The following is a 26,027-nucleotide window of genomic DNA, read 5'->3' on the forward strand; positions in this document are numbered from 1 at the left end:
CAGTCCCCCTGAAAATACCGCCTTACCTTTCAGATCAGACCCCCATATAAAGCCTCAGATGAGACCTCCCCCATCTCAGACCAGACCTTCTTTAGACATCTATGTCAGACCCCATATCAGACCTCCGATCAGACCCCCATTAGATCCCCATGTCAAAAACCCACCATCTCAGACCAAGCCCTCCCATGTACCAAACCAGACCCCCATCAGACCCCCATTATACCTCTCAGACCCCTATATCAGACCTCAGACCAGACCTCCAGATCCCTATTAAACCTCCAGACCTCTAAATCAGACCCCCATATCAGACCTCAGACCAGACCCCCATAACCCCTATATCATCAGACCTCCATTAGAGTTCCAGACCCTCATATCAGATCTCAGACCAGAACCCCAGTAGATCTCCAGGCCCCTATTAGACCTCCAGACCCCCAATATCAGATCTCTAGACCCCCATTTCAGGCCTCAAACCCCCCATATCAGACCTCAGACCCCCAATCAGAGACCTCCAGACCCCCTCTATCAGGCCTCAGACCCCCAATCAGACCTCCAGACCCCACTTATTAGACCTCAGATCAGACATTAAAATAAATAAATTAACTTAACTCTCCTGCTCTGCCATTCCTCTCCATGTCGGGCGGTCTCCCGGCTCTTTTCTCTTCTCAGGGCACGTGCTGCAGTCACCTGACCTCCTGCAGCACCAGGTCAGAGTGCGCTCTGTACCTCCCGACGCTGCAGGCAGCCTGGACACAGCAGCGTAGGGCCCCAAGAAGAGCGAGCAGATGGAGGGGCAATTTCTTCCCCAGATAAATGGCAGACATGCACCACAGGAGCATAACTAGAGTAATATTTTGACTCTCACCTCCCCCCTCCCATGTGATACAGTGGCATTGTAATAGTCTATAAAGTTATACACTATATGGACAAAAGTATTGGGACACACACATTACACCTACAAGAGCTTTTATTTATGACATCCAGTTCTAAGTCCATAGGCATTTTTACTCTTCTGGGAAGGCTTCCTAAAAGATTTTGGAGTATGTTTATGCAAATTTTACCCATTCATCCAAAAGAATGTTTTTGATGTCATACACTGATGTTGGATGAGAGGGCTTAACTCACAATCTCCATTCTAGTCATCCCAAAGGTGTTAGAAAAAGGCAGGGAAGATGAAGACAGAGGCTGGCTTTCCCATGGGAGGATGGGGTATTGGTTACTTTATCAGGCTGTACTGTATGCTAGCTCCGAAACACAAACACCATTGGTTTTGGGCCTGTATTTTTATTTATTTTTTTACCATAAAACCTGTTGCAAATTTTCTAACCATTATAAGTGCACAATTATTTTAGTGTGTTAATAGCAGTATAGTGTGGTTGCAGGCAGGGGACATGCAACGGGGCCTGTATTTCTTATGAAAAATACATAAAGGCTGCATAATAGTAATTTCCCCCTATTTGCCCCCCATACAAATCTTTCATAAAATCTTTCATCCCTCCACAGTTGTTCGTCATATGTGCCCACTTTACACTACTAAGAATAAAAAATTCAAGCTTACCTTGCTCTGTTGCTACAGTAAGCATACTACTTCCTCCCCCCTGCTGTTAATTGTCCAACGCAGGTGGTGCGACGCAGTGACATCATTACACCTCTTGATATCCTCTGTATGCTCCCGACCTCCTGAGCTGATGCATTGTAGAAACCACCACTGGTAGGCCAGAGGCTCTACCACATTTTGTATCTTGAGGATGTGGATAGAGTTGAAAGTGGCCCAGGCCTCCCTTCCCCTTTGGGCTTTGGGCCTGGTTATATTATGCCCCTGGGCACCCATCTATCCACAGGATGTAAAATAAAATGTGATCCATCAGACTAGGCCAACTTCTCCCATTGCTCCATTGTCCAGTTGTGATGTTAACATGCCAATTGTAGTCTTTTTAGGCCTATGTGCAGCAAGCTGTGAGGCACTATGTGTTCTGACTTCTCTCTATCATACCCAGCATTGACTTTCTGAGCACCTTGTGCTACAGTAGCTCTTCCATGGTATTGGATCAGAGGGGTAAACCTTTGCTATCGATACACATCAGTGAGACCTGGAAGCCATAAATAACACTGTACTTGTTAATGACCTATCTTTACTTAAATGAGAGTATGGAAATCACTGATCAATACACTGACGTGTGAATAATAGTGATGAGCGGCAGGGGTCATATTCGAATTCGCGATATTTTGCGAATATTTTGTAGAATATTCGTCTAATATTTGAAAATTTGCGATTTTTTTTTTCTCGAAAAATCGGAAAGGTAATGATTGTGTAGAATGCGAATTTTCTGAATTCGAATTTTCGGATTCAAATTTTTTTGTGCGAATTTTTCAACTTACAACTATTAGACGAAGATTATAGCACTATATTAGCTAAATTGCTCTATATTCGATTTTTTTCGAATATTCTCTATATTGCTATAACTTAGTTTTTTCGAATATTCGTAATATAATTTAAAACAAGAATATATAGCAATATAGCAAATATTCAAAAAAAACGAATATAGAGCAAAATTCGCAAACACTACTACTCCTAAAGTCAAGTATATTGCAGCCTTCTTATTGGCCCACAAGCTAGAAGCAGTGAGGGATCATGTGTACTGATTTAAAAAAATAAAATAAAATCGAAAAAATAAATTTGAATATTCGAAATTACTAATATATAGAACTATATTCGAAATATTCGTGAATTTTCGAAGTACCTATATTCGCGATAAAAATTCGAAATTCGAATATTCGTGATCAACACTAGTGAACAAGACCTTACAGTTGCTCAGATTCTAAGGGCCAGTTCACACAACTGATCCCAATACTTCCCTATTTGTCTTACTTCCAACACATCATCTTCAAGAACCATGATAGGTGTGATTGTGATTTGTCATAATATGCTAATCAAATATTGATGACCTATTCTGCCTGAGGATAGATCATCAATACTGAAGTCCTAGGAAACCCAAAAAACTTATAAAATATACTTATCGAACTGGTGCCAATGCTGTGAGGCTGAACAAGGGAGATCTTAGATGATCTTGCTAAAATGTTGTCCAGGAATACATAAGTAACTATGGCAATAAATTGCTAGCAGCATGAATGAAAGCTAGTGTATTGTGACAGCCCTGTTGGTGTTGCTGAAATTAACAATGTAAGTACAGAATATGAGAATTTATAATTGCATCTATTAGTAGGCAACTGAGCTAACTCTGAAGACGAGTATTCCATAGTCAACTGTTCCTTTGCATTCTCTTCATTGTCAGAGTACCACCTCCGTGATATACCTAAACCTTTTTTTTTTTTCAGTTTTTATTATGATTTTTACTTTCTCTTTTTAGCTTGCCATTGTAATTATGATGGAACATTGATGGAAATTGGTGAAGTAATCCAAATAGATGATGGGCCTGATGGCTGCAAAATAGTGTTATGTCAGTTAAATGGCACCACTGAAACTCCATGTTATACAACCACAGAAAAAAGCACAGGTAACAATTTAAGCTGACTACTAAAACTTCAGATTGTTTTGATTTATCCTCATTTGTGGCCACTTCTAATCTTTGAGTTTTGGTACAGTGCAGTACTCACATATTTAGTTTTGCAGTACTATATGTATACTGTATATTCACAAAGCTGATTTGTTGCACCAATTTCTGCAACTGAAATTCAGTTGTTTTGGCTGGAAGAACATTGATTTCTGCAAGCCCTATTCAGATGAATGGAACAGTTGCAGAAATGTCTGCAACATATTTTCTGCATGTATGCAAATATCTGCCTAGTTCTCAGTAACTCAGTTATGAAATAGCAACATTAGGCTTCTTTCACACTGGCGTCTGCCAGATCCGTACTAACGTTTGCACACGTGTGCTGTCGGAAGTCTGCCCTGCCCCTGCCACATTAAAAAAATCCATGGTGCGGTTTTTGTCTGGCCGCTAGTGTTGATCGAGCACCAAAGTGCTCGGGTGCTCTGGCCAAACACATCGGGGTGCTCGGGTGCTGGAAGTCAATGGGAGAACCCAAGCATTAAACCAGGCACCCTCTGCTCTGAAGAGGGGAGGGTGCCTGGTTCATAGGAAAAGGTCAGAAAATGATGGAAACACCACTGAAATGGTTTGGGAACAGCATGGGGAGGAAGTCTGGATACATCTTGGACTCCTAGGTCGCTGCTGTGAATGATGTTGTCCGAGTAGTACGCCACTTTTGCAGACTGACAATCAAACGCACCAAACCGAAGATAAAATCGATTTTAGAGGAAAATTTGTTAGGAAACATTCTTTCCTGTATATTTACTTGTATATAAAGTGCAAGTGCTGCCCAAAATTACAAGTAAGAGGCACTTCGATATACAGGTTGTATCACATAAAGGAGGGCCTCATTCACATTGTGGTACAATTGTTCAGGTAGTGGGACTCCTACACTCATAAAGCCTATGCACTAAGTGAAAGGGCTGCCAAAAACAGCACTACAATGCACCCTTTATTACACATAAAGGAGGGCATCATACACAGCCTTGAAAAAACATTATGGGCGAGGACCTGCTGCTGCTTTGGTGACTCTAGATAACCTTTGGCCGATCGCACGTCCCCGTGACGGCCACAATCCATTCAGATGTCTGCCCTATCAAATGTCAATGTTATTTTCAGCCTAGACCAGGGGGAACGGGGCAATCATGGTTCGATTCTGGAGAGGGAGACTGAGAAACCGCTACGGCTACCACATCCAAGCAAGGCAGCATGCGTGCAAATTACCTATTAGGTATAATTAGGTGAGGGCCTGCGGTGAGCTGACAATGTAAAAGATTTTAGGTGCGGGCCTGATGGTGAGCTGACACTGTAAAAGATTGTAGGTGAAGGCCTGTTGGTGAGCTAACCCTGTAAGAAATTATATGTGAGGGCCTGCTGGTGAGCTGACCCTCTAAAAGTTTGTAGGTGAGTGCTTGCAGATGAGCTGACCCTCTAAAAGACTATATGCGAGGGCCTTCAGGTGAGCTGACCCTGTAAAAGATTGTAGGTGAAGGCCTGCTGGTGAGCTGACCCTGTAAAACATTATATGCGAGGGCCTGCTGGTGAGCTGACCCTGTAAAACATTATGGTTGAGGGCCTGCTGGTGAGCTGACCCTTTGAAACATTATATGCTAGGCCCTGCTGGTGAGCTGATTCTGTAAAAAATGATATGGGAAGGGCATATATTCGAGGGCATTATATGCAACGAATAAGTATGTGTTGTGATGATAGAAGAGGAGAAGGAGGATGAGAAAAGGAAGATTCAACTATATACCCTTGTTTGTGGTGGAAAGGGTGCATGGGAATACAGTGTATTCAGTACATTATAAACGACACATTTAAAGTGCATTTATGTTCATCAGCTTTCCTCTGGTAGAGTCGAGAAGTCATGGTCAATTCTGGCCTTGTTAATTTTTATAAGAGTCAACCTGTCAGCATTTTCAGTTGACAGGCGGATACGCTTATCTGTTATAATGCCACCAGCAGCACTAAATACCCACTCAGACGAAACGCTGGTGACAGGGCAGGCCAGCACCTCCAAAGCGGAGAGTGCCAATTCGTGCCACGTCTCTAGCTTGGACACCCAGTAGTTGTAAGGCACTGAGGGATCATTGAGGACGCTGACACGGTCTGCTATGTACTCCTTCACCATCTTCTAAAACTTTTCCCTCCTTGTGACACTAAGCTGCTCATACGGGTGAGGGTGCTGGCGGGGTGTCATGAAACTATCCCAGGCTTTGAAGAGTGTTGCCATGCCTCTGTTGAAACTACTGTATGTTCCCCTTGTCTCCCCTCCTCAGTTGGCCAAGGAACTACGGACTCTGCCGCCAGCGTTGTCAGATGGAAATTTTTGGAGCATTTTTCAACAATGATCTTCTGGTATTGCACCGTTTTGCTCATCCTCTCCACCAGAGGAATGAGAGATGAGAAGTTCTCTTTGTAGCGGGGGTCGAGAAGGGTGAACAACCATGTTGTCTAAAATGCGTATAATGCGCGGGTCACTGGAAAGGCAGCCTAACATGAAGTCAGCCATGTGTGCCAGAGTACCAACAGGCAAGACTTGTCATCAGGAGGATCACTCTCAATTTCCTCATCCTCTTCCGCCTCTTCTGCCCTCCCACGCTGAACAGATGGAATTAAACTTCCATGGTTACTACCCTTTGTAGTGGAGGCAACAGTCTCCTGCTCCTCCTCCTCTTCATCGTCCAATTCGCACTGAGAAGACGAACTGAGGGTGGTCTGGAGTTCCAGCGCGTGCTCATGTCGCACAACAGTGAGCTGGCAATTTCAAGCACTGTTGCAGCGTTGACAGACCGGCTGAAGATGTCGATGACTTGCGGAAATGTGCACACACGCAGCACACCTTAACCAGTAGCTCAGGGAAATTGGGGTAGGTTTTGAGAAAAAATATTGGGACATATAACAAAATAAAACAAAGAATAAGTGCACTTGAGTACAAGAATGGATGGTTGAGGCTGGTATAAATGTCTATTCTGCACAAGGTACGGACAAGTCCTGTGGGATCCATGCCTGGTTCATTTTAATAAACGTAATCTTGTCCACAATGGCTGCAGCCTGTGATAATGTTCTCTGCCGTGCTAAACACACGTTCACACTATACACTGGCCGCAGGGCAGGTCAGCACCTCCAAGGCTGACAATGCTTTTCCACATTTTGGCCATGCTAACCCTGCCTTCTCAGGTGCTGGTGGTGCCCCAGCTGTGTTGGCGACCTCTTCCTCCTCCTCTGCCTTCACCTTGTGCTTCCACTGTGCCCCCGCTGTCAGGTGGGAATGCTATCATCAGCGTGCGCTTGTAGTCGTGCATCTTCCGATCAGTAACAGATGTTTTCACTAAATTTAGTTCCCTGTCAGCAATGCAGAGCAGGGGTTCATTCACGGCAAAAGGGGGTTCTTGTCACCCAGCAATAGAACAGAGGATTTTGAGAGATTTAGGCCCCTGTCACCCAGGCACAGCAGGGGTTCATTCACGGCAAAAGGGGGGTTCTTGTCACCCAGCAATACAACAGAGGATTTTGAGAGATTTAGGCCCCTGTCACCCAGGCACAGCAGGGGTTTATTCACGGCAAAAGGGGGTTCTTGTCACCCAGCAATAGAACAGACGATTTTGAGAGATTTAGGCCCCTGTCACCCAGGCACAGCAGGGGTTCATTCACGGCAAAAGGGGGATCACGTCACCCAGCAATAGAACAGAGGATTTTGATAGATTTAGGCCCCTGTCACCCAGGCACAGCAGGGGTTCGTTCACTGCAAAAGGGGGTTCTTGTCACCCAGCAATACAACAGAGGATTTTGAGAGATTTAGGCCCCTGTCACCCAGGCACAGCAGGGGTTTATTCACGGCAAAAGGGGGTTGATGTCACCCAGCAATAGAACAGAGGATTTTGAGAGATTTAGGCCCCTGTCACCCAGGCACAGCAGGGGTTCATTTACGGCAAAAGGGGGTTCTTGTCACCCAGCAATACAACAGAGGATTTTGAGAGATTTAGGCCCCTGTCACCCAGGCACAGCAGGGGTTCATTCACGGCAAAAGGGGGGTTCTTGTCACCCAGCAATAGAACAGAGGATTTTGAGAGATTTAGGCCCCTGTCACCCAGGCACAGCAGGGGTTCATTCACGGCAAAAGGGGGTTCTTGTCACCCAGCAATACAACAGAGGATTTTGAGAGATTTAGGCCCCTGTCACCCAGGCACAGCAGGGGTTTATTCACGGCAAAAGGGGGTTCTTGTCACCCAGCAATAGAACAGAGGATTTTGAGAGATTTAGGCCCCTGTCACCCAGGCACAGCAGGGGTTCATTCACAGCAAAAGGGGGTTCATGTCACCCAGCAATAGAACAGAGGATTTTGACAGATTTAGGCCCCTGTCATCCAGGCACAGCAGGGGTTCATTCACGGCAAAAGGGGGTTCATGTCACCCAGCAATAGAACAGAGAATTTTGAGAGATTTAGGCCCCTGTCATCCAGGCACAGCAGGGGTTCATTCACGGCAAAAGGGGGTTCATGTCACCCAGCAATAGAACAGAGAATTTTGAGAGATTTAGGCCCCTGTCATCCAGGCACAGCAGGGGTTCATTCATGGCAAAAGGGGGTTCATGTCACCCAGCAATAGAACAGAGGATTTTGAGAGATTTAGGCCCCTGTCACCCAGGCACAGCAGGGGTTCATTCACGGCAAAAAGGGGATCATGTCACCCAGCAATAGAACAGAGGATTTTGATAGATTTAGGCCCCTGTCACCCAGGCACAGCAGGGGTTTGTATGCGCCAAAAATGGTAAAATGTCACCCGACAATTGAAAATAAGATTTTTTTCAATTCAGGGCATTAAAATTGGCACATTTTTTTTATTAATATGGCTCTAAAATAGTCCTTGAAAAGGCTAGATGGATGTAAAAGGCAATAAAATGTGCTTAAGAGCATGGCAACTGCTCTGCAAACAAATGTGGATAGGGAAATAACTTTAAATGAAATATAATAACTAAAAATTACAGATTATTAACCAGCAACTCAGAGAAGGAGGTGGATATGGAGTCGGAGGTTGAGGAGGCGGTGAATGTGGTGTTGTAGGTGGAGGCAGCAATGGAGGAGGAGGAGGTAGCCAACAATGTTTTTTTGTTTTTTTTATTGGGGTAGGTAGCCCCCAAAATATTGGGACAAATAAAAAATAAAATAAAACAAAGAATCATTGCACTTGACTTGAGTACAAGAATGTATGTTTGATGGTGGTATAAATGTCTATTCTGCACAAGGTACAGACAAGTCTTGTGGGATCCAAGCCTGGTTCATTTTAATGAACGCGAGCTTGCCCACGTTGGCTGTGGACAGGCGACTGCGTCTGTCTGTAATGACGCCTCCTGCTGTGCTAAATACACGTTCAGAGAGTACACTGGCTGCAGGGCAGGCCAGCACCTCCAAGGCATACAGGGCAAGCTCTGGCCATGTGGACAATTTGGAGACCCAGAAGTTGAATGGGGCAGAACGTGTCAGTACGTGTATTCGTGTGCACAGGTACTGTTCCACCATGTTGTTCAAATGCTGCCTCCTGCTAACCCGCTCCATATCAGCAGTTGGGGCCGGTTGTTGCGGCGAGGTGACAAAGCTTTTCCACATGTCGGCCATGCTAACCCTGCCTTCTGAGGTGCTGGCGCTGACACAGCTGCGTTAGCGACCTCTTCCTCCTCCCCTGCCTTCGCCTTCTGCTTCCACATGCCCCCCGGGGTCAGTCGGGAATGCTCTCAGGAGCGCGTCTAACAGCGTGCACCTGTAGTCGCGCATCTTCCGATCATGCTCCAGTAAGGGAATTAAGGACGGCACATTGTCTTTGTAACGGGGATCCAGCAGGGTGGCCACCCAGTAGTCAGCACACGTTAAAATGTGGGCAACTCTGCAGTCGTTGCGCAGGCACTGCAGCATGTAGTCGCTCATATGTGCCAGGCTGCCCAGAGGTAAGGACAAGCTGTCCTCTGTGGGAGGCGTATCGTCTGCATTCTCCGTATCCCCCCAGCCACGCACCAGTGATGGGCCCGAGCTGCGTTGGATGCCACCCCGCTGTGAACATGCTTCATCCCCATCCTCCTCCTCGTCCTCCAGTAGTGGGCCCTGGCTGGCCAGATTTGTACCTGGCCTCTGCTGTTGCAAAAATCCTCTTTCTGAGCCACTTCTGAAAGACTGGCTCGAATGTGTTAGAGGTGACCCATCTTCCTCCTCTTCGTCCTGGGCCACATCCTCTTCCAACATCGCCCTAAGTGTCCCATGTTGGTGGAGTACTCGAAACAGCGCAACAGGGCACACAGGTCTCGCATGGAGGCCCAGTCATTGGTGGTGAAGTGGTGCTGTTCCGCAGTGCGACTCACCCGTGCGTGCTGCAGCTGAAACTCCACTATGGCCAGCTGCTGCTCGCACAGTCTCTCCAGCGTGTGCAAGGTGGAGTTCCACCTGGTGGGCACGTCGCATATGTGGCGGTGAGCGGAAAGGCCGAAGTTACGCTGCAGAGCAGACAACCGAGCGGCAGCAGGATGAGCACGCCGGAAGCGCGCACAGACGGCCCGCACTTTATGCAGCAGCTCAGACATGTCGGGGTAGTTGTGAATACATTTCTGCACCACCAAATTCAGCACATGCGCCAGGCAAGGGATGTGCGTCAAACCAGCTAGTCCCAGAGCTGCAATGAGATTTTGCCCATTATCGCACACCACCAGGCCGGGCTTGAGGCTCACTGGCAGCAACCACTCGTTGGTCTGTTGTTCTATACCCCGGCACAACTCCTGCACGGTGTGGGGCCTGTCCCCCAAACACATTAGTTTCAGAACGGCCTGCTGACGTTTACCCCTGGCTGTGCTGAAGTTGGTGGTGAAGGTCTGTCGCTGACCGGATGAGGAGGTGGTAGAAGAGGAGGAGGAAGCCGGGTAGGAAGAGGAGGCAACGGGAGGCAACAGGAGGCAAAGAATGATGCTCTGCGATCCTTGGCGGCAGAAGGACGTGCGCCAAACAGCTCTCTGTCTGGGGCCCAGCCGCCACTACATTTACCCAGTGTGCAGTTAGGGAGATATAGCGTCCCTGGCCGTGCTTACTGGTCCACGTATCTGTGGTTAGGTGGACCTTGCCACAGATGGCGTTGCGCAATGCACACTTGATTTTATCCGATACTTGGTTGTGCAGGGAGGGCACGGCTCTCCTGGAGAAGTAGTGGCGGCTGGGAACGACGTATTGTGGGACAGCAAGCGACATGAGCTGTTTGAAGCTGTCCGTCTCCACCAGCCTGAATGACAGCATTTCAAAGGCCAGCAGTTTAGAAATGCTGGCATTCAGGGCCAGGGATCGAGGGTGGCTAGGTGGGAATTTACGCTTTCTCTCAAAGGTTTGTGAGATGGAGAGCTAAACGCTTCCGTGTGACATGGTGGAGATGCTTGATGACGAAGGTGGTGTTGTTGGTGGCACATCCTCTGTTTACTGGGCGGCAGGTGCCAACGTTCCTCCAGAGGCGGAGGAAGAGGCCGAGGCAGCAGCAGAAGAGGGCGCAGGAGGGGCCTGAGCCCTTTCTTGGTTTTGAAGGTGCTTAATCCACTGCAGCTCGTGTCTCGCATGTAGATGCCTGGTCATGCAGGTTGTGCTAATGTTCAGAATGTTAATGCCTTGCTTCTTGTTGGGTCTTGTCGTCAGCACATTGTGTAAAGAAGTGTCATGCCAGGGAACTCCTTGAAGCGTCCTTTGGTGTGCTCGGTCCCTGGTGACGGGGGCCAGTAGCAGGCAAACTGTTTTGGCGATGGCTGCTTTGCTTTTGCACCCTGCTCCCGCTTTTGCTACGCTGTTGACTTGGTCTCACCACTGCCTCTTCCTCTGAACTGTGAAAGTCAGTGGCACGACCTTCATTCCATGTGGGGTCTAGGACCTCATCGTCCCCTGCATCATCTTCCACCAAGTCTTCCTCCCTGACCTCCTTTTCGGTCTGCACACTGCAGAAAGACGCAGCAGTTGACACCTGTGTTTCGTCATCATCAGAGACATGCTGAGGTGGTATTCCCATGTCCTCATCAGGAAACATAAGTGGTTGTGCATCAGTGCATTCTATGTCTTCCACCCCTGGGGAAGGGCTAGGTGGATGCCCTTGGGAAACCCTGCCAGCAGAGTCTTCAAACAGCATAAGAGACTGCTGCATGACATGAGGCTCAGACAGTTTCCCCAATATGCACGGGGGTGATGAGACAGACTGATGGGCATGGGTTTCAGGCGCCACCTGTGCGCTTTCTGCAGAAGACTGGGTGGGAGATCATGTGAACGTGCTGGATCCACTGTCGGCCACCCAATTGACTAGCGCCTGTACTTGCTCAGGCCTTACCATCCTTAGAACGGCATTAGGCCCGACCAAATATTGCTGTAGATTCTGGCGGCTACTGGGACCTGAGGTAGTAGGTTCAGTAGGACGTATAGCTGTGGCAGAACGGCCACGTCCTCTCCCTGCAACAGAGGCTCCACCAACACCACCACCACGACTATGACCGCGTCCCTTATTAGATGTTTTCCTCATAGTTAGCGTTTACAAAGCAAAGTAAAAAGTGGTTAACCTCTTCAGGACACAGGGCGTACAGGTACGCCCTTATGTCCTGGTACTTAAGGACACAGGGCGTACCTGTACGCCCTGTGTATTTCTGATCACCGCCGCGCGGCGGGCGGTGATCGGAAGCCGGTGCCTGCTCAAATCATTGAACAGGCACCTCAGCTAAATGCCCGGGGGGGTCCCATGACCCCCCCATGTCGGCGATCGCCGCAAACCGCAGGTCAATTCAGACCTGCGGTTTGCGGCTTTTACCTATTGCGGCAGCGGTGCCATAGGGTCCCCATGCGGCTGTAGGGGGGACCCGATGGCATGGAAGGCAGCGCGATGTCTAAGGAAGAAATCGCGCTGCCTTCCGGTGACGAGCCTGTGAGATCCAGCCCTCTGGATCTCACAGGCCGGAAGCTGTATGAGTAATACACACACTATTACTCATAGAGCCAATGCATTCCAATACAGAAGTATTGGAATGCATTGTAAAGGATTATACCCTCAAAAGTTCAAGTCCCAAAGTGGGACAAAAAATTTAGTGAAAAAAATAAGTTTAAAAAATAAAGTTTTCCCCCCAAAAATTAAAAGTTTCAAGTAAAAATAAACAAAAACGTCATTTTCCCCAAATAAAGTTAAAAAAAATTATAAAAAAATAGGGGGAAAAAAAAGTATACATATTAGGTATCCCAGCGTCCGTATCGACCGGCTCTATAAACATATCACATGACCTAAATACTCAGATGAACACCGTAAAAAATAAAAACTTAATGCTAAATTAACCATTTTTTTGTCACCTTACATCACAAAAAGTACAACAGCAAGCGATCAAAAAGGCGTTTGCCAACCTAAATAGTACAAATCTAACCGTCACCTCATCCCGCAAAAAATGACCCCCTACCTGAGACAATCTCCTAAAAAAAAACAACTATGGCTCAGAATATGGAGATACTAAAACATCATTTTTTTTGTTTTAAAAAAGCTGTTATTGTGTAAAATTTACATAAATAAAAAAAAAGTATACATATTAGGGTATTGCCGCGTCCGTATCGACCGGCTCTATAAAAATATCACATGACCTGACCCCTCATATGAACACCGTAAAAAAATAAATAAATAAACTGTGCTAAATAAACCATTTTTTGTCACCTTACATCTCAAAATGTCTAATAGCAAGCGATCAAAAAGTCATATGCACCCCAAAATAGTGCCAATCAAACCCTCATCTCATCCCTCAAAAAATTAGACCCTACCTAAGATAATCGCCCAAAAACTGAAAAAACTATGGCTCTCAGACTATGGAGACACTAAAACATAAATAAAAAAATTTGTTTCAAAAATTATATTATTGTGTAAAACTTACATAAATAAAAAATAAGTATACATATTAGGTATCGCCGCGTCCGTATCGACTGGCTCTATAAAAATATCATATGACCTAACCCCTCAGATGAACACCGTAAAAAATGTAAAATAAAAACTGTGCTAAATAAACCATTTTTTGTCACCTTACATCACAAAAAGTGTAATAGCAAGCGATCAAAAAGTCACACGCACCCCAAAATAGTGCTAATAAAACCGTCATCTCATCCCGCAAAAATCATACCCTACCCAAGGTAATCGCCCAAAAACAGAAAAAATTATGGCTCTCAGACTATGGAAACACTAAAACATGTTTTTTTTTGCTTCAAAAATGAAATCATTGTGTAAAACTTACATAAATAAAAAAATTGTATACATATTAGGTATCGCCGCGTCCGTGACAACCTGGTCTATAAAAATACCACATGATCTTACCTGTCAGATGAATGTTGTAAATAACAAAAAATTAAAACGGTGCCAAAACAGCTATTTCTTGTTATCTTGCCTCACAAAAAGTGTAATATAGAGCAACCAAAAATCATATGTACCCTAAAATAGTACCAACAAAACTTCGAACCTATCCCGTAGTTTCTAAAATAGTTTCACTTTTTTGGAGTTTCTACTCTAGGGGTGCATCAGGGGGGCTTCAAATGGGACATGGTGTAAAAAAAAAACAGTCCAGCAAAATCTGCCTTCCAAAAACCGTATGGCATTCCTTTCCTTCTGCGCCCTGCCGTGTGCCCGTACAGCAGTTTACGACCACATATGGGGTGTTTCTGTAAACTACAGAATCAAGGCCATAAATATTGAGTTTTGTTTGGCTTTTAACCCTTGCTTTGTTACTGAAAAAAATGGATTAAAATGGAAAATTTGCCCAAAAATTGAAATTCTGAAATTTCATCTCCATTTGCCAATAACTCCTGTGGAACACCTAAAGGGTTAACGACGTTTGTAAAATCAGTTTTGAATACCTTGAGGGGTGTAGTTTCTAGAATGGGGTAATTTTTGGGTGTTTTCTATTATGTAAGCCTCACAAAGTGACTTCAGACCTGAACTGGTCCCTAAAAATTGGGTTTTTGAAAATTTCTGAAAAATTTCAAGATTTGCTTCTAAACTTCAAAGCCTTGTAACATCCCCCCAAAAAAATATATCATTCCCAAAATGATCCAAACATGAAGTAGACATATGGGGAATGTAAAGTAATAACTATTTTTGGAGGTATTACTATGTATTATAGAAGTAAAAAAATTGAAACTTGGAAATTTGCAATTTTTTAGAATAGAAAAAATAGAATAAAAAAAGATTATTTTTTACTTCATTTTACCAGTGTCATGAAGTACAATATGTGACGAAAAAACTATCTTACAATGGCCTGGATAAGTCAAAGCGTTTTAAAGTTATCACCACTTAAAGTGACACTGGTCAGATTTGCAAAAAATGGCCTGGTCCTTAAAGTGAAATAAGGCTGTATCCTTAAGGAGTTAAGTCTGTTAAAAATAATTAACCGCCAATAAAAACCCTGATGTAGGGTATTGCACTAAATATTTTTTTTTTAAACTCTATATGACAGCGGTATTTGTGGCCTAAATGTGACACTTACTTATGCTTTTCTAATCCCAGATGTGCAGTATATTACAGGGTTTTTTCACCCTAACTAAAAAGCTGTATTTCTTTCCTAAATGTGACAGTCACTTATGCTTGTCTAATCCCAGATGTGCAGTATATCAGAGGCTTTTTTCACCCCAGTATGCCAAAGCTGTATTTCTGGACTTGCAGACATGCAGATAGCCTGTGCTGGTGCACTATCGTTGCATAAAATGGCTGTCGATCATGTATTGATATTGACTAACTGAAGAAAAAAAAGTTCGTTTTCAGCAGTAGTTGGCTCAGGGTAGGCTTAAAAAAATTGTGCACTGCACCCACAAAACACTTTTGCTGTAGATCGCTGAGTACAAAAAACAGTTCTTGATAAGATCGCTCCCTGATCTCTCCCTCACAGCAGCTGCAGCCTCTACCTACACTAATCCGAGCAGAGTGGCGGGCGGCGCTACGTGACTCCAGTTTAAATAGAGGCTGGGTCACATGCTGCAGTTGGGGAATCACAGCCATGCCAATAGTAGGCATGGCTGTCATGGCCTTTTGGGGCAAGTAGTATGACGCTTGTTGATTGGCTGCTGTTCAGCCCTTCAAAAAGCGCCATAAAAATCGCCGAACACCGAACCCGAACTTTTACGTAAATGTTCGGGTCCGGGTGCCGAAAACCCTAAAGTTCGGTACGAACCCGAACTTTACAGTTCGGGTTCGCTCAACTCTAACTATTATATGTCCCTGAGACGGTGGCAAGTACAGTGTTTTTTCAACCAATAAAATAGGTAGGTCTTACCGATCCAATTAACTGGCTTGGTAAGTATTATATATCCCTGTGACGGTGGCAAGTACTGTGTTTTTTTTACCCAAAAAAATAGGTAGGTCTTACCAACACAATTAACAGACTGATTATTATATTTCCCTGTCACTGGTGCAAAAGAGTAGGATTGCACAGAAAAAAAAGCCAACAGGTCACCCTCAGACTGAACAGCATGATTATGTATGGTATTTCTGTCTCACTGGTGCAAAGGAGCTGTATTGCACCTATCAATAATGCCTACAGGTCACCAGCATACTTTTTAAAAATAATGAAGTCCTAACACTCTCCCTGCCTGCAGCAGCGTCCTGTCCCTACACTAGTTAGAGCAGAATGGTGATGCACCATGTGATCCAGCATTTATGCATGCATAGTCACATGATGTGCCGGCCAATCACAGCCATGCCAATACTAGGCATGACTGTGATAGCTTCCAAGTGACCATAGCTTAAATGCTTGTTGATTGGCTGCGCTGCAGCCTTTCAATAAGATTTACTTAAAGTACGAACAATGAACCCAGACACTGACTTTGGCACCTAAATCTGTGTTCGGGTTCGATACACGGACACCCAAATGTCCGATATGGTCCCAAACGTGGCGTTCGCTCATCACTATCCATGACAATTCCATAGTCCCAGTACTTCTCTATGTCATTAAATATAATAAGTTTGTGGGGGCGGAAGATTTTAACCACCCATTGATTAAACCATACCTTGCACTATGGTAATCCAAGCACTGGTACAAAAAGGTGTCTATGTATCTGCTGCAGTTAGAAGTATACAATTCCAACGCGGTATACAAAGAATCTGGAAGTCAGGATTCTTTCCTCAATTTCCAAAAGAAAATTATAATTTCACTACTGTACCCAACAGGTGATTTTCCTGTGAGTTCTGGGTCCGAGTCTGTCAGTAGACTAAGTGAAAGACATTTCCCTGACACCCATCCTCATACCGAAAGCAAAACAAACCCACTGAAGAGGTGCATGGTGTGTGGAATTTGAAGAGATACCAGATATTATTGCCCCTAGTGTCCATCAAACCCTGTCCTCTGTATCAAAGTTTGCTTCAGGAAATATCACACGTCATTACATTATTTGCCAAAACGTACCATATTTTTACCAAATTTTCATATATTGCCATAAAACGCATATTTATTAAGACCAGCGTTTTAGACACCGGCCTTAATAAAGGCCCATAGCTGGCAGAGGATCCGCCGAGGTTATGAAGAGGCGCAGATCTCTCCATAACTTTGGCGGATCCAGTGCCAGTTCCGACAGCTTCTGAGCTGAGACTGGAATAACTCTTGTGGCTGTGGCTATCAAAACCAACAAGTGGTATGTGATGGGAGCTATGGAAACAGTGTAGCATAATGAGCTAAACTGTTTCTGTAGCTTGTAAGCTCGGAAACAGTGTTGCTCTCTATACTCTTCAGTTTCTATAGCTACTACTGAATTATATGGGGGTAGACAACTTCCAATTGTCTGCTTGGCTTTCTATGTGACTTTGGCCATCCCATGCAACAGAATATAAGGATTATGCCTATGTTAGCCATGTTTATAGAACCATATTTATTGCATAAAAATGTTAGCCAAAATAAAAAAGTTAAAAATTACACATAGTCAAATGTCTCTCTTCATATAACTTGACTAAATGTAATAGCTTTTTTTTTTTGTCTCCATGCAGAAATGATGCTAGATGAGGCATTTAATAGTAAATTTATTTTTATATTGAAAAGAACATTTTGAATTTTCAATGGTGAATATTTTATTTTACATATTTTACTTCTGCAGGACTATTGCAAACAGCAACTGTGTTAACTCCAATAACTAAAAAACTATCAACAACCAAAAAGTCTCAAGAATCTAGCATGTTAAGAATAACCACATTGCCATCCATACCTTCTGAGCAAACAGAAGCATCAATAAGGACAGAAAAGACCACGACAAGTACATTAATGAGCAGTACTGTTACCCCAAGGACAGCAAAAACATCACCAGCATCCTCAACAAGAACATCTACCACACACAATTTTACTGTAACTGTACCATACTTAATTACATCTGGAATGAGCAAAGAGATTACAACCATAACAGAAAAAAAATCACCACCATCCTCAGCACCATCATCAACATCACTTAAAGGAACTACAGCAAGATTCAGGACAGCAACAAATCCACTTACCGGAAACTCAACTGTAATCTCAAGGCTTACTAAAGTATCAAGCACAATAAAGCCCCTAGAAACGTCCACTACTGTTGGAACAACAAGCATGTCAACAGAATTTCTACAGTCTACAAAAGCATCACCTAAACAGACTATTTCCACTGGGACAAGTGGAACAACTAAATCCTCAACAGTAAGCATTAGTACAGTTACATCATCCTCAACACCAACATTGTCTTCCTCAAGATTAACAAGAACTACACCGTTTGTAAGAACAACCAGTTTTTCTACTACAACAAATCCCCTTATAATGAATTTAACTGTAACTTCTAGGTTCACTGAAGCATCAAGCACAATAAAAAGCCCAGAATTATCCACAACAGTTGGAAAAACAAGATTGTCAACACAACCTTTGCAATCCACAAAAGTATCAACTATACAGACCACTTCCACTGGGACAAGTGGAGCAACTAAATCATCAACACTTAGCAGTAGTGCAGTCACATCATCCTCAACACCAACATTGTCTTCCTCAAGATTAACAAGAACTACACCGTTTGTAAGAACAACCAGTTTTTCTACTACAACAAATCCCCTTATAATGAATTTAACTGTAACTTCTAGGTTCACTGAAGCATCAAGCACAATAAAAAGCCCAGAATTATCCACAACAGTTGGAAAAACAAGATTGTCAACAGAACCTTTGCAATCCACAAAAGTATCAACTATACAGACCACTTCCACTGGGACAAGTGGAGCAACTAATTCATCAACACTTAGCAGTAGTGCAGTCACATCATCCTCAACACCAACATTGTCTTCCTCAAGATTAACAAGAACTACACCGTTTGTAAGAACAACCAGTTTTTCTACTACAACAAATCCCCTTATAATGAATTTAACTGTAACTTCTAGGTTCACTGAAGCATCAAGCACAATAAAAAGCCCAGAATTATCCACAACAGTTGGAAAAACAAGATTGTCAACACAACCTTTGCAATCCACAAAAGTATCAACTATACAGACCACTTCCACTGGGACAAGTGGAGCAACTAAATTATCAACACTTAGCAGTAGTGCAGTCACATCATCCTCAACACCAACATTGTCTTCCTTAAGATTAACAAGAACTACACCATTTTTAAGGACAACCAGTGTTTTGACTACAACATATCCCCTTACAGAGAATTCAACTGTAACTTCAAGACTTACTCATGTATCAAGCACAATAAAAAGCCTAGAAACAGCCACAACTGTTGGAAAAACTTACATGTCAACAGAATCTCTACAGTCCACAAAAATATCAACTAAACAGACTGGGACAACTGGGAAGATAATTTCATCAACATCATTTTCTACTAGTGGAATTACAGCACCAGCTCAATCATCAAGGTTGCCAACACAAACTACATCTACTCTAGTAGAAACAACTAGACTTTCTTTTTTATCAAAAAGTTCTAATGAGACTTCACCTCTTACGTCACATTTATCAAGCAGCAGAATTGCTTCTACCATTGCATCAGATGAAATGGTTACAGGGCATGATGTGCTTGTACGAAACAAAACACAAGCAAGGACATCAACGCTTAAAACTTCAATGCCATCCAGTACTTCACTACTGTCAGTTTCCATATTGAACCCAACTGGAACTTTAAAATTGGTATGTAGTCTATCTTATGTATTAAATATAAATTATGGATTTTAAATCATAAATCATGTATGTAATTGTATAACGTATTATTTATCAAATGTTATCCTATAGGTTATAAAAGCCAATGTACAGTATGCTAAGTTACTTACATCTAAAACTCAATCCTAACCTTCTATTGCAACACCATTTATTCAAACAACATGCATAAAATCATGATTAAAGGCTATATACCCACTTAAAGGGGTTATCTGAAACTAACAAATGCTCACCCATACACCAGGCCCCTCACACTGATTCTACTTACCTGGCTCCCTGCTCTCCACATTGCTCCTGGTCCCCCGCACCGCTGCTTCTCCCTGTGCGCAGAAAAAAACATCCGGTGTCGGGGGGAGCAGCCAATGGCAGGTGGTGACTGGAACGAGCTTCCATAGCATTGCGGTTGACACTTGAGAAGCTCGTCCCTGTCACTGCCTGTCATTGGCTGCTCCCCCCCCCCCCCCAACACCGGATGTTTTTATCCGCGACGAGGAGAAGCAGTCTTAGTCTTCTCATACTGCATCTTTTGTGTCTTTTTACTGTATGCCCACTGTTAAAAGTACCAATATTACAAATGCCACTGTGTGGCATCCCTCCTCCATTGGCACCAATATTTAAAGAAATGTATACATATTTGAATTTATCCGGAAGTCCAAGCTAGAACAAAGAGTATTTTAACTGTCAAAGCCAGGACAGAAGTTCTGGATATGGAGGTAGGCAAGCTCCCAAACAAAGCCTTTTTCATTCTATATGACACACCTGGTCATCAGAAACACCTAGGTTTTAGAGGAAAATCTGAAAAAAAAAATACTTTTCATCACACCTCCTACCAGAGCACCATCTTCATCAGACCTCAGATCAATCTTCCAGTCTTCATAAGACTCCCAATTCAGACCCCCAATCTTCATCAGAGCTCAGTTAAGACCCCACAATTTTCATCAAACCTCAGATTAGACCCACAATCTTTACAGACCTCAGATCAGATGCCCCAATCAGACTCTCAAACTTTATCAGATCTCAGATCAGGCCCTCAATATGTATCAGACTCAGATCAGACATAAAATAAGTAATTTTACTTACCTCTCCCATTCTGGATGGTGCGTTCTTCCTGCACTCACTGCTCCCTCATCTTCTGCTGGCCCGTACTGCACTGTGACCTGATGTCACACTGCATCAGGTCATAGTGCATAGAAACATAGAAACATAGAATGTGTCTGCAGATAAGAACCATTTGGCCCATCTAGTCTGCCCAATATATCTGAATCCTATGAATGGTCCCTGGCCCTATCTTATATGAAGGATAGCCTTATGCCTATCCCATGCATGCTTAAACCCCTTCACTGTATTTGCAGCTACCACTTCTGCAGGAAGGCTATTCCATGCATCCACTACTCTCTCAGTAAAGTAATACTTCCTTATATTACTTTTAAACCTTTGCCCCTCTAATTTAAAACTGTGTCCTCTTGTGGTAGTTTTTCTTCTTTTAAATATTCTTTCCTCCTTTACCGAGTTGATTCCCTTTATGTATTTAAAAGTTTCTATCATATCCCCTCTGTCTCTTCTTTCTTCCAAGCTATACATATTAAGGTCCTTTAACCTTTCCTGGTAAGTTTTATCCTGCAATCCATGTACTAGTTTAGTAGCTCTTCTCTGAACTCTTTCTAGAGTATCTATATCCTTCTGGAGATATGGCCTCCAGTACTGCGCACAATACTCCAAGTGAGGTCTCACCAGTGTTCTGTACAACGGCATAAGCACTTCACTCTTTCTACTGCTTATACCTCTCCCTATACATCCAAGCATTCTGCTGGCATTTCGTGCTGCTCTATTACATTGTCTTCCCACCTTTAAGTCTTCTGAAATAATTACTCCTAAATCCCTTTCCTCAGATACTGAGGTCAGGACTGTGTCAAATATTCTATATTCTGCCCTTGGGTTTTTACGCCCCAGGTGCATTATCTTGCACTTATCCACATTAAATTTCAGTTGCCAGAGTTCTGACCATTCTTCTAGTTTTCCTAAATCCTTTTCCATTTGGCGTTTCCCTCCAGGAACATCAACCCTGTTACATATCTTTGTGTCATCAGCAAAAAGACAAACCTTACCATCGAGGCCTTTTGCAATATCACTTATGAAGATATTAAACAAAATTGATCCCAGTACAGATCCCTGTGCACACTGACATGTACTACCTGCTGATGCTATGTGCAATCAGGACAGTGCAGTTCAATGCCCAGAAGAAGACTAAGGCATGGGGAGTACAGCCAAAGCTAGCAGAAATACACTTCCCATTCCCCCTGCATATAGACGCACTGCCATTCCCTTCCCACACACACACTTTTCAGTCTTATAAAGTAAATAATAAGTAGATTACAGTATGTCAACCCTGAGTCAATAGCAGCCAGAAACGTTGTGCTGTTGGTATGTCAGAAGCTACACCAAAGGCAGTCATGAAAAGTACTTTACGGTTACACAGACTTAATGGCAATGGTTATGTAGGAAGTTGTTTAAATTTGCATTTGAGAAGCAAATGACCAGGGAAAAAAGATAATTGGAAATATGTGTATCGCCATTAACCTCTTTTTCACAACCTGCCATAAATTTGCAGCGGGTCTTGGCCTAGTGCTCATTTACGGCATGGGTTTAAAGGAAACCTATCATGTTGAATATGGTATCTTAACTGAAGGCAGCAGGTTATAGAGCAGGAGGAGCTGAGAAGATTTATATATAGTTTATGGGAAAAGATTCAGTATAATTTGTATTTCATTCATTTATGGCCCTGCTCATTCTGAGCTTTGAAGTCAAGGAGGCGGTCCTATCAGTGATTGACAGCCTTCCCTTTATGACAGCTGTCAATGACTGATAGGACCGCCTCCTTGACTACAAAGCTCAGAATGAACATTAAAATGAATGAAATGCAAGTTATATTGAATATTTTCCCATAAAACTATATATCAATCTGCTCAGCTTCACCTGCTGTATAACATGTTACCTTCAGATTAATTCACACTTTCATGGTGACAGGATCCCTTTAAGCACGCTACTTGTTCACTCAAATGTCATAACTGCTTCTATCTTCTCTCCCCTCATGTACAGCTCTAAACAATAACTGTGCAGAGAATGCTAGTGCCACTGCCTGGTTTTAGTAGTCAGGTGACATCATAGGAACACCAGGTCGCTGTTGGCAGAAGGGAAAAGCAGGGTCCAATTAGATTCAGCAAATTGTATGGTATAACAATAACAATAGTACCATGGATGAATTTTCCTTTTACAGGAATGAATAACTAGATTTACTAGATTTAACAAAGTATATGTGGTTTTACAAGTTTTTTGGCAACATTTATCTTCAGGGGACATTCTTGAAGTCAGTTTTACTTTGAATATGCATTGCTGTAATTTGCACCAAATATCTTATCTTACATTTATATATTTGCGGCATCTTTAACCCCTTCCCAACATGTGCCATAGATATACAGTATGGTGCAGCAAGAAGGGAGTTAACAACATGCTTCAAACTGTAACTCAGGAACTGTGCTTGTCCAATCAAGTCAGGGGTCTGGCTGTCATTAACTGCTGTACCTGCTGGCATTGGTGAAAACTCTGATGCTGGCAGTTTATCCTCTTAGATGCAGCTCCCTCTCTCATTCCATCGGCTCCTCATGATGCGGGCGCAGGGTGCCAATGGCTGTTGTTAGGGATAAGCGAATCGTCTTCAGATTAAACATCCGAAGTTGATTCGCATAAAAATTTGTTCTAATACTGTACGGAGCAGAGGCTCCATACACTATTAGAATGTATTGGCTCTGATGAGCCGAAATTGTTTTGCGTCGTCTCACAAGATAACTAAATGAATTAATTTGTACTGTAAAAAAACATTTATCGAACTCTGGTTCGGTTCCAAGGTACCATATGGAACCGAACCCGAGATGCGGACCGTGTGAATGTAGCCTATAACTCACACATACAATACAGTATTTAAAAAAATAATAATAAAAAAGAAGTGTTTTATTAAAAAAAAAAATACAACATATTTAGTATTGCCACATCCAATGACTGGCTCTGTAAAAATATCACATAATCCATCCTGTCAGTTGAAAACTGTAAAAAAGATAATAGGTAGTGTTGGTCGAGCACCAAAGTTCTCGGGTGCTTGAGTAGAACACCTCGGGATGCTCGGGTGCTCTACAGAGCACCAGAGCACAATGGAAGTCAATGGGAGAACCCGAGCATTAAACCAGGCACTCTGAAGAGGGGAGGGTGTCTGGTTCACAGGAAAAGGTCAGAAATTGATGGAAACACCACTGAAATGGTTCGGGAACAGCATGGGGAGGATGTCTGGATGCATCTTGGATTCCCATGTCACTGCTGGGAACGATGTTGTCCGAGTAGTACGCCACTTTTACAGACTGACAATAATACGCACAAAACCAAAGATAAAATCGCTTTTAGAGGAAAAATTGTTAGTAAACATTATTTCCTGTATATTTACCTGTACATAAAGTGCAAATGCTGCTAAAAATTACAAGGAAGAGGCACTCCGATACAACCTGTATATCACATAAAGGAGGGCCTCATTCACATTGTGGTACAATTGTTCAGGTAGTGGGACTCCTACACTCATAAAGCCTATGCACTAAGTGAAAGGGCTGCCAAAAATTACAAGGAACCGGCACTACAATACACCCTTTATTGCACATAAAGGATGGCATCGTACACACCCTTGAAAAATTATGATTGATGGCCTGCTGGTGACCCTCAAAAACTATTGAAGCAAGAGCCTGCTGAGCTGACCATCTAAATATTAGGGGCAAGGGCCTGCTGCTGAGCTGACCCTCTAAAACATTAGGGGAAAATGTCTGCTGCTGATCCGACCATCCAAAACATTACGGGCGAGGGACTGCTGCTGATCTGACCACCTAAAACATTAGGGGTGAGGGTCTGGTGCTGAGCTGACCCTATAAAACATTATGGGCGAGTGCCTGCTGATGATCTGACCATCTAAAACATTAGAGGCGAGGGCCTGCTGGTGACCCTCAAAAACATTATGAACAAGGGCCTGCTGGTGACCCTCTAAAACATTAGGAGCAAGGGCCTGCTGGTGACCCTCTAAAACATTATGGGCGAGGGCCTGCTGGTGACACTCTAAAACATTATGGATAAAGCCTGCTGCTGAGCCGACCCTATTAAACCTTAGGAGCGAGGGCAGCCTAATAAGCCTGTTGATATGATGGAGGAAGAGAAAAGGGAGATTGAACCATATGCCCTTTTTAGTAGTGGAAGGGGCACAAGGGAATACAGTGTATTCAATACACCATAAAAGCCACATTTAGAGTGCCTTTATGCTCAGCTGCTTTCCTCTGCTGGGGTAGAGAAGTCAAGGGCAATCCAGGCCTTGTTCATTTTTCTAAGAGTCAACAGGTCAGAATTTTCAGTTAACAGGCGGATATGCTTATTATTTATTATGCCCCCAGCTGCACTAAATACATGCTCTGAGAAAACGTTGGTGGCGGGTAAGGCGAGCACCTCCAAAGAGTAGAGCGCCAGTTTGTGCCACTTGTCTAGCTTGATCACCCAATAGTTCTAAGGCACAGAGGGATCACTGAGGACGCTGACACAGTCGGCTACGTACTCCTTCACCATCTTCCAAAATGTTTCCCTCCTTGTGACTCTAGGCTGCGCATCAGTGAGGGTGCTGGCGGGGTGCCATAAAACTGTCCCAGGCCTTGGATAGTGTTGCCCTGCCTTTGTTGGAACTGTGTGTTTACCTTGTCTCACCTCATCGGTTGGCAAAGGAACTACGTACTCTGCAGCCAGCGTTCTCAGCTGGAATTTTTGGAGCAATTTTTCCACAAGGACCTTCTGGTATTGCACCATTTTGCTCATCCTCTCCACCACAGAAATGAGAGAAGTTCTCTTTGTAGCGGAGGTCGAGAAGGGTGAACAACCAGTAATCGGTGTTGGCCAATGCGAGGGTCACAGGAAAGGCAGCATAACATAAAGTCAGCCATGTGTGCCAGAGTCTCAAAAGACAAGACATTGCTGTCCTCATCAGGAGGATGACTCTCAATCTCCTCATCCTCTTCCTCCTCTTCTACTCATCCATGCTGAACAGATGGAATACAATTTTCATTGGTACTACCCTCTGTAGCAGAGGCAAACATCTGCTGCTCCTCTTCCTCCTCATCATCATCCAATTCGCGCTGAGAAGACGAACTCAGGGTGGTCTGGCTATCACCCTGTGTACTTTCTTCCCCCATTTCCACCTCTTCCACATGCAAAGCGTCCACCTTAATTGTGAGCAGCGAGCCTTTGAGTAGACACAGAAGTGGG

At 43.7% G+C, this 26,027-nt stretch overlaps 1 protein-coding gene across 1 annotated transcript in view; it reads left to right on the top strand.

Moving 5' to 3' along the window:
- LOC120980016 (mucin-5B-like) overlaps window positions 1–17,592 on the top strand; it is a 42,777-nt gene extending 25,185 nt beyond the window's left edge. Inside the window, 2 exon segments of the mRNA XM_040408881.1 lie at window positions 3,366–3,512; window positions 17,531–17,592. Coding sequence (XP_040264815.1) covers window positions 3,366–3,512; window positions 17,531–17,592 — 209 coding nt within the window.
- Window positions 17,593–26,027: the final 8,435 nt, after the last annotated feature.

Source organism: Bufo bufo, chromosome 10 (assembly GCF_905171765.1).
Source record: "Bufo bufo chromosome 10, aBufBuf1.1, whole genome shotgun sequence".
Classification (NCBI taxonomy): domain Eukaryota; kingdom Metazoa; phylum Chordata; class Amphibia; order Anura; family Bufonidae; genus Bufo; species Bufo bufo.